General features: G+C 40.3%; 1 protein-coding gene across 4 annotated transcripts in view; it reads left to right on the top strand.

Annotated features, from left to right (window-relative positions):
• The window catches only part of LRBA (LPS responsive beige-like anchor protein), a 633,639-nt gene that overhangs the window by 243,573 nt on the left and 374,554 nt on the right, over positions 1-15,512 (top strand). For all 4 annotated transcript variants that reach the window (XM_040967344.1, XM_040967342.1, XM_040967341.1 and 1 more), the window contains one exon: positions 9,205-9,313. In XM_040967344.1, the coding sequence (XP_040823278.1) occupies positions 9,205-9,313 (109 nt within the window). The remainder of the gene's footprint in view (positions 1-9,204; positions 9,314-15,512) is intronic.

Here is a 15,512-nt window from a genome sequence, read left to right as displayed (position 1 = left end):
AAAATACCCTGATAACATAACCCTAAAGTTTTAGACATGATATTATATCAACTTCCAAAGTAGCTGGGAGACATTTTGGGAATAAAAGAGAAGATCTCATGGATTTGTAGGTAAATTATGTTAGTGTATTTGAGTTTACTATAGATATCAACAAAGTGGTAGAAAAGCAAAAGCTTTTTCCTTTTTAATCAGGATTTACTGTTTTCCTTTAAGTTATCACTTATTATCAAACTTTAAAGAATTGAGTAGTATGTGGAAAGGAAGGTAATCCTTTCCAGCCTAGGCCTGGGGTGCTTCTTGGATAAAGGACCAGATACTACTTTAGAATTGGCAAGACTTTAATATTCTGTCACAGATTCTCAATTCGTTGTACTACTGCAGTTTGAAAACAGCCATGGATATTACTTAAAGGAATGGGAATGGTTGTGTTTCAGTAAGTCTTTCCTAAGAAAAATAGTTGGGAAGCCAAAGTTGGCCACAGGTATAGTGTGCTGACCTCTGCTTTAGATAATTTGCAATTCGCTCTGTTTGCTTTTGTGTTTTTCCCAAACTCACAGGGTTTGTAGTATTCTTCAAGTTTCTCTTTACTCTGAATGTTTATCGTGGAGATCTTTTGTTAAGAGGTTAGAAGAATCTGTGTCATTTTATAATTGTGTAGTTTGGTTCTTTAAATTTTTCACTTTGTATGCAGTGTTGCAGTTTAACTCTTTGTGCACACTGTTGGGTAGTGTTTATATCTCATAATATTAGAATAATTTGGTTTCAAGATTGTGTGTACTTTTGATAAAAATGAGGTAAATGCCTCCTTTAGGGGCAATTGTTGATTATTGTTGTGTCTAGCTTGTGTTGTTGAGTATTTTTCAATATATTGCAGTTTAGCCACCTCTGCAATATAAATTTAAAAATAATCCTAGCCCTATCCAAGTTGTTTCCCTAACTCCTTTTATTTTTTTTTAATGATTACATGGTTGATCAGGTGGCAAGGATCAAGGTTTAGTGAAAATTGGGTTGAACTCATTGCTCCCAAATTTACCATTTCTTCTTGTTGTTCCTGGGGAGAAGGGAGAGACAAAGCGGGAAACCACTCATGACTTTCCGAACTCCCCAGGACCCAGGGATGAACAATCACCGCATCATATCAACCTAGAATCTCAGTGTGTACGTATTCGAGGGTTCTGTCCAAATGGCTTGGATAGTTCTGAAATGCTGCCGATTTCACCATTCCAAGGATGATGTCACCCTCCCGATATTCATTGGCTCCATTCACTGGGATTTTTTGCTGTCATCATTTGTTTGGGGGAGTTGTCCAGTATGTTCCGTTCTTCTTCTGCTACAGCACCAAAAATATGCTGCCATGTTGTCCTTTTACAACAGGGCCTGTGTGTGTACTGCTCCATCTTTTTCATTAAGTAGGACAAATTTTTGCAGGCAAGTCCAAGGACCCAGGCCAGGCATCCCAAGCATCGCTTGGATCCCCCACCCCTGGGGCTCACAAACCTAGCACCTGTCTAGTAGGTGGCCCTTGAAACTGGGCCAGGTAACCCAAGCCCTGTGGGATTCCCTACCCCTGGGTTTGACGAACCCAACATGCACATGGTAGGCGGGCCCCAGGACCTGGAACAGGACACCCAATCCCTGCCTCATGAACCTGACACCCACATAGGAGGTGGGCCTTCAGACCTGGTTCAGGTGACCTGAACCCTGCAGAGTCCCCACTCCTCACACTCATGAACCCAACACCCAACTAGAATTCTGGTCCCAGGATCTGGGCCAAGTGACCCATTCCCTACCAACTCCTCTTTCCCTGGGGCTCAGCATCCCAGTCCCCCCCACACAGGTGGGCCCCAGGATCTGACCCAAGATACCTGAGCCCTGACAGATCCCTTCTTTGGGACCCATGTACCCACATCCCACTGGGCCCAGGCTGGCATCATTCCCCTTACCTCAGCATCCACAAGCTTATTATGCAGCCTCGCCAAGTCTAGTCTGCCCCATGTTCCAGCTCCTACTGGTGGGTACTACTTCCTTGCCCAGCTCAGCCCAGCCTGATTGCTGTCCCAGTCCTAATGTGAACTGGCTGGTGTTGTGGCCCTATCTGGCTCCTCCTGCCCCCTGCCCTTGTTCTCAGATCTGCCAGTGTTGTTATGTGCTGGCTCAGATGGTTCTGTTCCCAGACCTGAGCCACATGTATGCCAGTGGGTACTGTAACCTGGCATGATCTGGGCTGCTCCTTGCCTTGTTTCTTGTGCTCACCTGCAGGGACTACATCCTAAAGAAGGAGTTTCCCAAGCTCCTCCATGGAGTCTTCTCCCGGTGGCAGTTCTTGCACACAACAGTGGGTCGTTGGTCCAGGTTGAATTTGTCCACCTCTTGCTCTGAAAAGGACAGTGGCCTTACTCAACCAGCCACATCCATTTTGATTCTTGTTGTTGAGTGTTGCAGCCCAACAATAGCTGGTCTGCACCCAGACACAGCTTCCACATAATTTGGCAGGAGTCAGGATCTAGTCTGGTCTGTTCTACACCCAGCCTGGCTCTCAAGACTACCACCAGTGGGGCCTGGAGTCAAGCCCGATCTGTCACTCCACAGTCCCAGTGCACACTCACTCTGGTGCAGTCTGTGCCCATGTACAGCCATGCCTGCTGCCCCCAATCTTACTCTTGTCCACACCAATGGGAACCCCAACACAGACCAGACCCACTTCTCTCACTCTTGTTCTCCCCTCCAAACCAATTTGCTGTCAGTCCCCTACTTAAATACACATACCGTGGACTTATCTATGGAAGTCCCTCAGGTGTAATTCCTAACGTGGGCATAAAACCCACAGGTCATCTCTCACTACCTCCTGTGCATTGCCATCATCCCCCTATAAATCAAGACCCTCTATAACCTTGAGGGTGTTCTGCCGCACTCCTCCCCCAACCCTGTCCTTCCAGGGAGAGCCACGTGGCCCAGCTACAGGTGCTTGTGCTAGTCAAAAAACCTAATCTCCAGGATGGAGTGGTCCTGGAAGCCCACTGGCCTTCCCTCCCTTCAGGGAGCCAGTGTGCTCAGCTGTACATACCCTGCGCCAGGATCCCCCTAACTCCTTTTAAAGAAAGGGGTTTAGAGGGGCAATTCATAGTAGATAATGTTCTAGCAGTCTCCTTTTATATAAAATACATCATCCTCTTGATGTGAGTGGTAAGTAAATGGCATTATGGGAACATTCCTCTGCATGGGACATTTGTTTATATGTCCAGGAGATTGTATTGACCTGCTAAGAACTGTGTGTTCAATAGTAATGTCCTCTATAAGTTGTTATTTGGCAGAGTCTTAGAAGGCACCAAAGTTAACCATCTCAATCTCTTTTAATACCACAGAGTCAGCATTTAAACATTTTAAAAATATTTACATAGGATAATTTTTAATAATAAATTCATTTTATTTTTGATGATGTTTACATAGTTGACAGGGATGCATACCCATGTGGACCATGGATTAGAGTGGGGAGGTTCAAGGAATGGCAGAAAATGAATGATGTAATTACCTCCAATCTGCTTGTTTCTTGTCTGGGGAAAGAAGGGAAGAGGGCCACTCCCAGCAGCCCAGCCACATCAGTACCCAGGAATGGGGGACGACCACCGATGTCATTTTAGGGTCCCTGATGTGGAGCATGTTCTGATACCGCTTAAGTGGTTTGGTAGTTCTGAGATGCTGTTGATTTTGTTGCTCCAAGGTTGAGGAAATCCTTACAAACTTCATTGGCTGGCATTGTCCACCTTAGAGTTTTGATTTGCCCAGATGCACGCTGTCAAAACTTGATCTGGAGAGCTCTCCAATTTGCTCTGCCCTCCATAGTACTGCACATCCTCTGCAGGCCTCAGTGAACTGGCTGTAATGTTCCCCATGAGCATCTAGGCATGCTGTCAACTACACAGGCCTCAGAAACAATAGAGACCCAGGTCTGACATGCACTCCAAGGTCAAACCACAGATTCTGTGATTGGTGTTCTGAGTCCAATGATCCAGTTGGAGGAGAGGGTACCCAAAGAAATATCGCTAGAGGTGACTGCAACCTGACTCCTGTTTGTGTCAGTCTGTGTGGGGTCTGGCTCAGACTGTCACTCACATCAGCCTCCATATACACTGGTGTTTGCAGTCACCTGGTCAGTTCTATCCCCAGTCCCATCTTATACACAAACCATGGATGCTGTGGTCCAGCTTCCCTGCCCACCATACACTTGGCCCTCACATACACTAGTGGTAACTGCAGCCTAGTGGGAGTGACCCCCAATTATCTCCCATCAGACATGCCCTCAGCCCTGGTTCCTGTGCGTGCTAGTATTTACAGCAGACTGCTCTAGTCTGTCCTACATCCCCTTTAGCTCTTGTACACATCAGTGGATGTTTTAACCTAGCTCAGCCTGACTTACCCCACTATCTAGCCCACACTCATGCCAGCAGGTGGCACTGCCTATCCAGTGAGTCATGCCCTAAGCCTTGGTTCTCATGCTCCCCAGTGGGAGCTGCAGCCCATCAGAGAGGTGCCCACAATCTCCCCACTAAGCCCCACTCCCAGCCCCAGATGTTGCATTTTCCAGGTAGTTATATGATCTAGCCTGACAGGACTTGCCCCAGTCCTAGCACCTGGCAGCCAATGCCACTCTGTCTGCCTCCAACCTCAGCCTTTATGTGTGCTGATAGATGTTGTGGCCTATCCCTTCCCACACCCAATTCTTGGGTGTGCCTATGGGTGCTACAGCCTGGACCAGTCTGGGCTATTCCCAATCCCAGCATCCGTAAGTTTTGATGAGTTTCATGGTCATATCTAGCTCAGCCTGTCACCATTCCCAGCCCTCAAGCAAACCAGTTGGTATGGCAGTCCCACCGGGCTGAGTCCATGGTCTCCCACAGAATCTGTTCCCAAAAGCAGATTACCTACATGAATTACAGAATCTTAGGCACTTGAGCCATCTTCTGTTGCTTTTTCCAAGTGCATTAGCAGGAAGCAAATTCAGAAATGGAGCAGCCAGGACTCAAACAGGCATACATGTAAAATGATAACATCAGAGGTAGCTGCTTTAACAACCCATAAGATTCCATATTGCTTCACAATTTTGTCAGAATGTGCTAGTTTTTCTCTTTAAATATTTTGGTGGGTTGTATTATGTCTGTATCTTCTGATTTCATCTGCCTAATGACTGTTAACACCAGCACTATTTCATGCTTAATCACCTCTTAGAAATCTTTTGTGTATTGCTTATTTGTATATGTTTACTTTTCATTTTTTATTTTGATCATTGTCTATTATATGATGTTTTAAAAAACGTATTTAATATTTAATTTCATTGTAGACTGCAAATATTATCAGGTCATTCTCCTTTCTGAAGTTTTCATTCTCTTAATGGTGTAATTTTGAATCTTCAATTTTAGGATATCCTAATGTATCAATATATTTCTTTATAATCAGTATATTTTGTATTATTACTTTAATGAAGTTATGAAGAGAATCAGTATTGTGACTCTTTTGGAGTTCTTACAAATATCTGGAAGCATTAGGGTCTTACCTATCATCTATTTGCAGCTGATTTGTTTGTGTGGTTTAATAAAAAGTCAAGGTTAAATTTTTCGTTTCTAAAATTGCATGATTACCCTTGGGCCAGTTACTAAAAATTATTATATTTATTTTATTTATTGCAGAGATATCTTTGTTACAAATACAATGACATAGTCTATGGCTTTTATGTGTGACAGTGTGTATTCCCTTTTGCTCCATTGGTCTCTTTTCTGTCTGCCTTAGTACCATCTCAGCTACTATCTTTTTATAATAAGACCTATTTTAAATGATGCCATTTTTTGATATTATAATGCACTATTGCTCCATCACTTCAGTAACTTTTTTAAGATATTCCTTATTTGGGGGCCCGGCGCGATGGTGCAGTGGTTAAGGTCCTCGCCTTGCACATCCGGGATCCCATATGGGCGCCGGTCCTATTCCCGGCAGTCCCGCTTCCCATCCAGCTCCCTGCCTGTGGTCTGGGAAAGTGGTCGAGGATGGCCCAAAGCTTTGGGACCCTGCACCCGAGTGGGAGACCTGGAAGAGGCTCCTGGCTTCGGATTGGCTCAACTCCAGCAGTTGCGGCCACCTGGGGAGTGAATCATCGGACGGAAGATCTTCCTCTCAGTCTCTCCTCCTCTCTGTATATCCGTTTTTCCAATAAAAATAAATAAATCTTTAAAAAAAAAGATATTCCTTATTTTTTACATTTTTTGCACATATTTTAGAATCATCACATTCCAAGAACAGAGCCCATATTGTGGTGCAAGAGATTAAGCTGCTGCCTGTGCTGTTGGCATCGCCTACAAATCATAGCACCAGATTAAGTCTCTGTTGCCCCACTTATGACCCATCTCCCAGCTGATGTACCTGGGAAAGCAGCAGAAGATGTCACAGGTGCTTGCGTACCTGCTAGCCATGTGGGAGACCCAGATGAACTTTCTGTCTCCTGGCATTGGTTTGTCCTAATTCTGGCCATTGCAGCATCCTGAATTTGTAATGCAGGTATCCCAAGTGGTCACCTAAACTGCCATGCCAACATTCAAGATGTTTTTTTAAGAGAATTATTTTTTATTTGCTTGAAAGGCAGAGTTAGAGAGAGAGAGAGAGAGAGAGAGAGAGAGAGAGAGAATTTCCTATTTGCTGGTTAATTTCCCAAATGGCTGCACTGGGCAGGGCTTTGTTAGACTGGAGCCAGGAGATTCTTCCAGATCTCCCAGTGGATCTTAAAGTAAAGAAGAAATGGATCTTAAAGATGAAAGGAAAAATCTTGGCCATTATTGCCCCCAAATACAGTATTTTCCCCATCTTTATGTGCCTTCTTGTAGTTCAGATACACTCATGTTACATCTTTTGTATATGTGTGTCATGTCCTGTGTATCTGTTATTTATTTGATCAAATTTTCATCATGTTTCTTGCTGTACTTTAGTCTAATTGTCATTGACCTACCTTTTTTTAATTTATGCTGCTTTAGTTGGTTTTATTAAGCTGATAATATATTGTTCGTTTCATTTTGTTTTATTCATTAGTTCTAAAATTTCTATTTTCTGTTGAAACTTTATTATGCATCTGCTTGTCCTAGAATTATTAACTATATTTGTTGCAGTGTCTACAGATGAAATTTCATTTTGACTTGCTGTGAATTGCTTTCTATTTGTTTTTGTTCATTATTGTTATTTCTTTTACTTGTTAGTTGCTGATTGGATATTTGAAAATTATTTTAAATTGAAAATGTAAAATGCGTTTTCTCCATGTTATCTTCTGGGGAGAGCTTTCTTTTGATTTTGTGAAGCTTTATTTTTTATTGGAAAAGGAAATTTACAGAGAGATAGAGGGAAAGATCTTCCATCAACTGGTTTACTCCCTAAGTGGCCTCAACAGCCAGAGCTGCGCCAGTCCCAAGCCAGGAGCCTCATCTGGGTCTCTTATGCGGGTGCAGAGTCACAGGGAGCTGGATGGGAAGTGGAGCCACTGGGACACGAACCTGTGCCCATATGGGATCCTGGCGTGTGCAAAGCAAGGATTTAGCCCCTGGGCCATTTTTGTTTGTTTGTTTGTTTGGTGTTGAAGAAAAAGAGTCCTCATGTGTGTCTGGTGGAGCCAGAGGTTGGCGATGGACTGGACGGATCATCAGTTTGGATGTCCATGTCAAAGAAGACAAGCATGTCTCTTTCCATCTCCACTCACCCAGCCTGACAGTCAGAATTCTCTAACAGTGAAATAAAACAGATTTGAAACATCATGAAACAATGGAAAAATTATGAATATTGTCTCATTTTCCAGATTCTCAGAGAAAAAGAATCACATTTTAAGTTCCTTGATGGTTGTAAATAATTATCTTTCACTGTGGAAACTTTTCACTTTCACTTGGCTCTCAGTAGCTGAGGGTAATGCACCTGCAAATTCAACCAACCAATGATTAAACATACTAAACATACTTGAAACGGGGGCCAGCACTGTGACTCAACAGGCTAATCCTCCACCTTCAAGCACAGGCATCCCATAAGTCATTTTGATTTCTGATTAATTAGAAACTGGATCAGTTACATTAGAATCTTATGTTAATTTAGGGACAGAACTGGTTTGAAGCTGAGTTTTTCTTTTTCTTTTTTTGATCCTTGCTAGAATCTGTTTTCAGTTTGTGTTTCCCTAACATCTAAGTCTTTTTTTAGGTGCTTTGAAAACCTGACATATTTCCCTGCCGCTGGCATGCATCACTCTTTTCTCCACCTTTGATTACCTTTTTGGTTCCCAGTCCAAGTTGAAAACCATTATATTATTTGAGATCCTGTACTGGAGTTTTGAGGCCTGGTCTACTTCTTGAGTATACCTGGGTTCTTGCAGAATATTCTGGGCAGTCACTATTATGAACTGTTCACATGGATAGGCTTTGAACCTGTTTGTATTTCCCCATCTCTGGGAGTCTGCTCGTAGCCACCGAGCTGCTCTGTCCTCAGTTATGAAGAGCACGTGCCTCCAGAAGAAAAATTGTGCTGAATGTCTTCTGCGTGCTGTCCCCTCTAGTATCTTCACTCCTTAAGTCTTGGCTGGCTTCATAACTTCCCAGTGCCTTTAAAAATGGTCAAATGGAGAACTGGGTACGTTGTTTCAGCAGGCTAATCCTCAACCTTCAAACATCAGCATCCCATGTGTGCACTGGTTGGTGTCCTGGCTGCTCCACTTCCCATCCAGCTCCCTGGTTATGGCCTGGGAGGGCAATGGAAGATGGTCCAGGTGTTTGGGATATTTCACTCTCATGGGAGACCCTGATAAACCTCCTGGCTTTGAATCAGCTCTGCTCTGGCCATTGTGGCCATTTGGGGAGTGAATTAGTGGGTGGAGGTTCTTTCTGTCTCTCCATTTCTCTGTAAATCTGCCTTTTCATTCAAATAGAATAAATCTTTAAAAAATGTTAAAACAGTATAACTACTGTTTTTGGGTACTTTTATGGGGGGCGTTGGCTAGTCTGATAGAAATTAATCAACTTTGGACAGGAAGATAATTTTTCACAATTGAAACGATGTTACCATGTTGTATATGGCATCGGAACAGGGAAGTGAACATTCCAGTCTTCCCCAACACGAGAATATGCCATTGTTGAGCAGTGAATGATGACACTTATAGTGTTTAAGTATATTTATTTAACCATACTTTCTCTCACTTAGGTTGCTTAGCCAGACGATGAAGGATCATCTTGTAAGAGTAGCAAACGAAGCCGAGTTTATCCTGAGCAGGCAGAGAGCCGAGGATATTCACCGACATGCAGAGTTTGAAGTAAGTTATACATGCAGTTGGTACAAGATTACTGTTTATCTAATGTTAATCATGGGAAACTACCCAGATAAAATGCAGCATGGGCTAAGGAAACAATTTATGGGACCTGGAAGTGGGCTTTGTGAGAGTCATGGGGTCCTGAAAGTGAAACAAGCCTCTCCAGCTGTCTCTTCCCTGCTCCACTTCGCCACCAGTAGACTGGAGCACTGTCAGTCGGGCTAACCTGATCTTAACACGAATCTTAGTTCAGGGTTTCCCACCAAAAAAATTACCAAACAATCTCTTCTCCACTTGAGTAAGATAGAGCTAGTTAACTGGAAGTGAAAATCCCTTTGGAAAAGATACTATCTCTCAGCGTCCTAGAGAGGAACTGAACAGTGGTGTGAAGTTCTAGCCAGGAGATTTGAGAATACTGCAGTCTTTGTTGTTGAGGAGATGGGGGCACAGACAGTGGAGCCCCGTGACAGCCAATTCTGGAGCCGTTACTTATGTTTACAGTTGTACTTGAACATGTGTATGCAACCTGAAATTGTAAAGGAAATGGTTTTGTAGCAATAAACATAACCAAGGTACAGTGGGAGAATTGACAAGAAACATTTGTGAATATAATTTAAAATCATTGTCAAAGTTGTTTCTAGCATGTCAGGAGCAGATAAACTCATGTTGCTGATATTGGTTATTAAATTTGGTTTATAAGCCAGTATGACCTAAAAATTGTTCTAGAAAAATGAAGCTCCACAAGGTCAGCTTTGCTTTATGGATACAGAAGTGTAGCTTAAAGTGTAGCTAATAGAACCCATCAGTTTAATGGAAGAATTATTCAGGTGAGTACTGAGACTTTCTCCTGAAATTCAAACATGACTTCTTTTAATGTATCTACCTTCAAGATTAATTGTATCAACAAATAAGAAATACAGATGAGGGAGAAGCTATCAGCAAAACTGGGAAAGAATGATTTGATAAGTCTTAGCAGCCAGCCAGAATGAAACTCTAGTAAAAATTTTACACAGGAAAATAAATATGAAACTTTATTAAATATCACTTTACATGTTTATACCATTTATATTAAAATTGGAAAAAATAACTGATACTATTATTGATTAACATAACTTTTATGTTCTTGAAGCAGAATTTATAGGTAATATAAGTGCTAAAAAGATGAAATTATATTTTCAGATTCCTTCCTGCTGTGGTCTAGAGAAATCTGAACGAATCATTAATATTTTTCTATCACAGTTTACAAAAGAATTTGGGGGAGATTACTGGATACTTGATAATTACGTGTAAAAATTATGGATTCATTTTTCAGCTGAAACTGGAAAGAATAGTGACAGTTTTAACAGAAACAGGGGCCAAATTCTGCACGAATAGATACTCTTTGGGGAGAAAAAAGCCCTGCAAAATCTTGTCAAAGATTAGAAACCAAACACAGTAGTCAAATCATTTCTTGCTGAACAATATATTTGTGTTTTGAGCTTATTTCTGTGTTGTGTGTTTATGCATATGGAGAGAAGGAGGGAGAAAAAGAATAGATCAGTATTTTTCTTCTGAAATAATTTGAGACTTCAAAAAAAGGACAAGAATAAGAACTGTTCGCTGTTCTCCCAGATTGAGTCTGATTTTTCAATATTTATTGCTTTGCTTTTTGTTTTTTTTTTTTGTTTTTCTGAATTGGGGATTCAGGTAAGATGGGGATACTGTTAAGTATAAAATACTTCACTAGGAATTCCCTAAACACATTCTCTGCCTTCATCTTGTTGAGTAACCAAATAAAATGAACACCGGGACACTGCTGCCTGTGTGCTCTTGTTATTCAGATTCCTCATGTTGTTCTCACTGTATCTTTTATAGTCAAATTGAGAAGGTGTATTGTCACAAAAATATTTTTCTCGCATTAATATTTACATTCGATGCAATATTCATTAACATAACATTCTCGTATGGTAACAGTAGTGTTTGCATTTAAGTGTCACCTGTAAAACATGTAAAAGTGTAAGTGTTAAATTTGGATTTTCAAAATATCCATTTTCTGTGGAAATGTTCATGCTTTAAAATAGACTTGATATTTGCTTAAAATATAGTACTGGAAATATACTTGTCTTGCCAGATTTTAAATTGATACTATCAAGATAGAAAAAAAAATCTTCCACGTGGAGTAAGGATATAGGATAAAAGATGACACCAGAAAAATTTTATAAAACACATTTAAAAATTGAAAACCTGGAATTGAGCTATGTGTGAAAATTTAGTAACCAAAATGTAATATATGGAAGGTCCCATATAAGTAGTTATCTGACATGGAACATGTAGGTCAGAAAAATAGTATCAACAACTTGCAAAGACAATGCATGTGAGAGATAATTGTCTACTAGTAATAATACAGGTGAAATAATAAGAGAGAAAAATTAGTAGCCATGTGCTCAGACCATTTGAAAAGGAAATTCGAGGAAGAACCAAAGTGATCAGTAAATATATAAAAGGATAAATATTCAGGGCAATATCAACTAGAGAATTACTGGTCCACCACATTCTGTGTTCTCATATTAGGAAGTAAGGAACATGACAGTATGTACTGAGAAGGGGTTAAAGCAGTTAAGACAGTGCCATTCTTTTATGTTGCTAGCACAAAGTGTATTTTTACTCCAATGGAAAAGCAGTGGGACTACATTTATTAAAATATCCGTGGCTGTACTTGCATACTCACAAATATTTGCTTACCCAGATGTCCTTTATTGTGAATATGTCTTTTAGAAAGAAAAGTAGTGGTACATAACAATATTAGATAATCCTTTTTTACTGCAAGTTTATATGAAATTGTCAAAATAAAAATCAATTGAAGAAAAACAGGAGGAAATATTTAAGAAAACCCCATTATTTTCTAAAGACTAGGTGGTAAATCACAAAATAATTGAGGTTAATGGATTCATTTTTATAGGATTTATTTAAGATTTGTTACTTTTTATTTAAAAGGCAGATTTACAGAGAGAGGAGAACAAAATGTTAGAGAGGGAGGAAGGGAGAGAGAGAGAAAGAAAGAATCTTCCACCTGCTAGTTCACTTTCAAATTGGCTGTAATGGCTAGAGCTGAGCCTAGCCGAACTGAGAAGCCTGGAGGTTTTTCTGAGGCTACACATGGATTCATGGTCCCAAGGACTCGGACTATCTTTTGGTGCTTCTTCAGCCATGTTAGCAGGGAGTTGGACTGGAAGTGGAGCAGCCAGGACTTAAACTGGAACCTGTAGAAGATGCTGGCACCACGGTTGGAGTGTTAATCTATTACACCATGGTGCCAACCCGTATTTATTTATTTGAAAAGTGGTGAGGGAGGGAAGGGTAAGAGAGAGAGAGCGAGTGAGAGAGACATGCATACAGGAAGGCAGGCAGGGAGGCAGGTGGGCAGACATGGGTCAGTCCTTGAACTTCAGCTCACTTCTACTGCCTTCCCAGGGCATTTAGCAGGGAGCTGGATCAGAAGTGAACAGTCAGGACATGAACGTGTGCCAATATGGGAATCAGGTATCACAATGGACAGTTTTGCCCACTTTGTTACAGCACTGGCCCCAAAGGCTTTTTTTTTCTTTTAAGCAAAAGCCTGATTTAGGTGTAATACCCCATGACATGAGTTTTTTCAGATTATTCATTTCATTCCCTTTTATTTTACGCATTTCAACTCTTCCTCTGCTATGGGAACTGTTGACTTAAGTAATCCTGTAGTTTGCATTTCTGTTATTTCTCCTGACCTAGTTTTTTAAGTTATATCTTTAATGTTCATATTTTCTAAATTTATACAAGTTGTGTTTTGCATTAAAAATTTATAGTGCTTTAGTGTTCTGTTTGCGTAAGTCAACAGAATATCTCACTCACTTATTTGATTAGTCATAACTTAATCTGCAAGTTCTTTTTAAAAATCCAGTTCTTTCTTGGGTGTGTCTTGTAGCTGTACTTTTTTCCACAGATGACTCATGTGAGCTCTACACTTGTTTCCTGGTTGATAATATTTGGAAGCATCGTATTTGAATGGCATTCTGATTGAGTTAACATTGTTGGCTAACGCTCTCACTGCCTTATAACTTCGGAAAAGAGACATTGATCTTAATGTTGCTATTAGAGGACAGTGTGATGTTTTTCTTCAGGTTTTGATTTACTTTGTATGTCTGGTGCCCTGGATTTCTTTGCCACCAAATTAAATTCTTTAATAGCAGTATAGCTCACTGCTAAACATTACCTATCAAATTTTGTAGTCTCTTGCTATGATTTATAGGATGAGATTATTCTGTGAGCTCTTGTAAATTTTTGTAAATTGTCTCAAATTTTTTATTTTTTTTAATAGTTAATTTGGGTAAAAAGGTTCAAGGGCTACAGGAAAGTGGATAAGACTATTATTTCCATATTGTTTCCTTCATGTATCTGAGGTAAAGGGAGATATTGAAGGAGAAGCCCCACCCGGTTTCCCACCCACCCCAAGTCCCGCATGTGGGGCATGCTCTGAGATACTCACTCAGGTGGTTTCAATAGTTCACCAGTTTTGAAATTGCTGCCAATCATGACTCTCCAAACACGATGAGGTCGTTGAAAAATCCACCGATTGACATTGTCCATCATAGTGTCTCTATTTGCCTGGTATTTTGTTGCCAACCTATAGCTGAGATGGTTGATTAACTTGTTCCGTCTTCTGTCCTTTCATGGTTAGGGTTCTGAGTCCTGCATTTCAATTAGGGAGATCCTAAATTTTTTACTTTTTGTTTTTTTAACTGTGATATTTATTAATGTTATATTTATTTATATTTACTTATTTATATATTTGTTAATGTTATATTTACTAATGTTACGTTAGATATGTCTATTTGTCTTCCATTCCTTAATGATTTTAGTTTGATCTCTAACCTTATTTCTCTATCAGTTATTAAATTTAGGTTTTAATTTCCCTGATACTTACTTATGCTTGTAATGCTTATGTTTTGTTCCTTATTTATTTAGAACTTCAAACTGCTATTTAACTTGTGCTGTAACAGGAGAAGTATATAGGAGCTGTGAATGTATGAATGAATTTAAACCTTATAATAAATCTCACTTTGTAAATCTGAAAAGAGCAGAGACAACCCAGAGGGATTCAGATCCAGGACACCTATTTCATCCTTGGTTAAAATGGGTTAAAATCCCATTTTTAAAGGTTTCATTATATTTCTGTAGAATGTTTAAGATTTAATTTTGGAATACATGATAGCTTTAGTCTGAGCTGTTTGGTTTTTACGCTTTGCTAGTCTGGGTTTTCATTTTAACCTGTATTTCCAAGCTGTGAGATTTATAGTATTGCATAGTGTATGCAGTTACTTAAAGTATTTGTGGAAAATACATGCTATCTTATAGATGTATTTTGCATAAACTTTTCAAGGAAGTCTTGTATCATAATGCAGTATAATAACAGATCTAAATAAAACCAGCTGCATTTCCAGTTATTATTTACATTTTTTAGCAGGGAAAATGTCCAAATATTTGTTTAAAAGAAAGAACACTTTTCTTATTTGCTGCTGTTTGACTTTTTTTTTTCTTCTTAAATTACATTTATTTAGAAGGCACATGTACATTTGGTTTTTTTGTTTGTTTGTTTTTGTTTTTTAAGTGGGTCAGACTATTATTTTTTCCAAATTGTTTCCTTCATATTTAAAGGGGGGTATTAAGGGAGAAGGCCCACCCAATTTCCCACCTTCCCCAGGTCCCGATTGTAGGGTATGCTCTGAGATTCTTTCTCAAGTGGTTTTGATATTTCAGCAGTTATGAATCACTACCAATCTTGCCACTCCAAGCACAATGAGGTCCTTGAAGATTCCACTGATTGACATAGTCCATCATAGAGTCTCTGTTTGCCCAGTATTTTGCTGCCAAGATATAGTTGGGATGGTTGGTTGACTTGTTCTGTCTTCTTTTTTTTTCTTGGTTAGGGTTCTGAGTCCAGCATTTTGATTGGGGAAATCTCCAATGAAACTTTGTCTGAGGTATTCTCGGACCTGATTCTTATATGTGCTACCAAGTACAGGGCCCGGCACAGTCCATTGCCCCTATCAGCTGGTGGTTGCAGTAGCTGGGTTGGTTCTGTTTTCAGCCTCGACTTCCGCTGGAACCAATGGGTGTTGCAGTCCAGCCTGGTTCTGCCCAGCACATGCTCGGCCCTCACATAAACCAGTAGGAGCTGCAGCCTAGT

The sequence above is a fragment of the Ochotona curzoniae genome, unplaced genomic scaffold (genome assembly GCF_017591425.1).
Source record: "Ochotona curzoniae isolate NIBS_2020 unplaced genomic scaffold, NIBS_Ocur_1.0 scaffold_4506, whole genome shotgun sequence".
NCBI classification, from domain to species: Eukaryota; Metazoa; Chordata; class Mammalia; order Lagomorpha; family Ochotonidae; genus Ochotona; species Ochotona curzoniae.
This window is presented reverse-complemented; position numbering and strand designations above follow the sequence as displayed.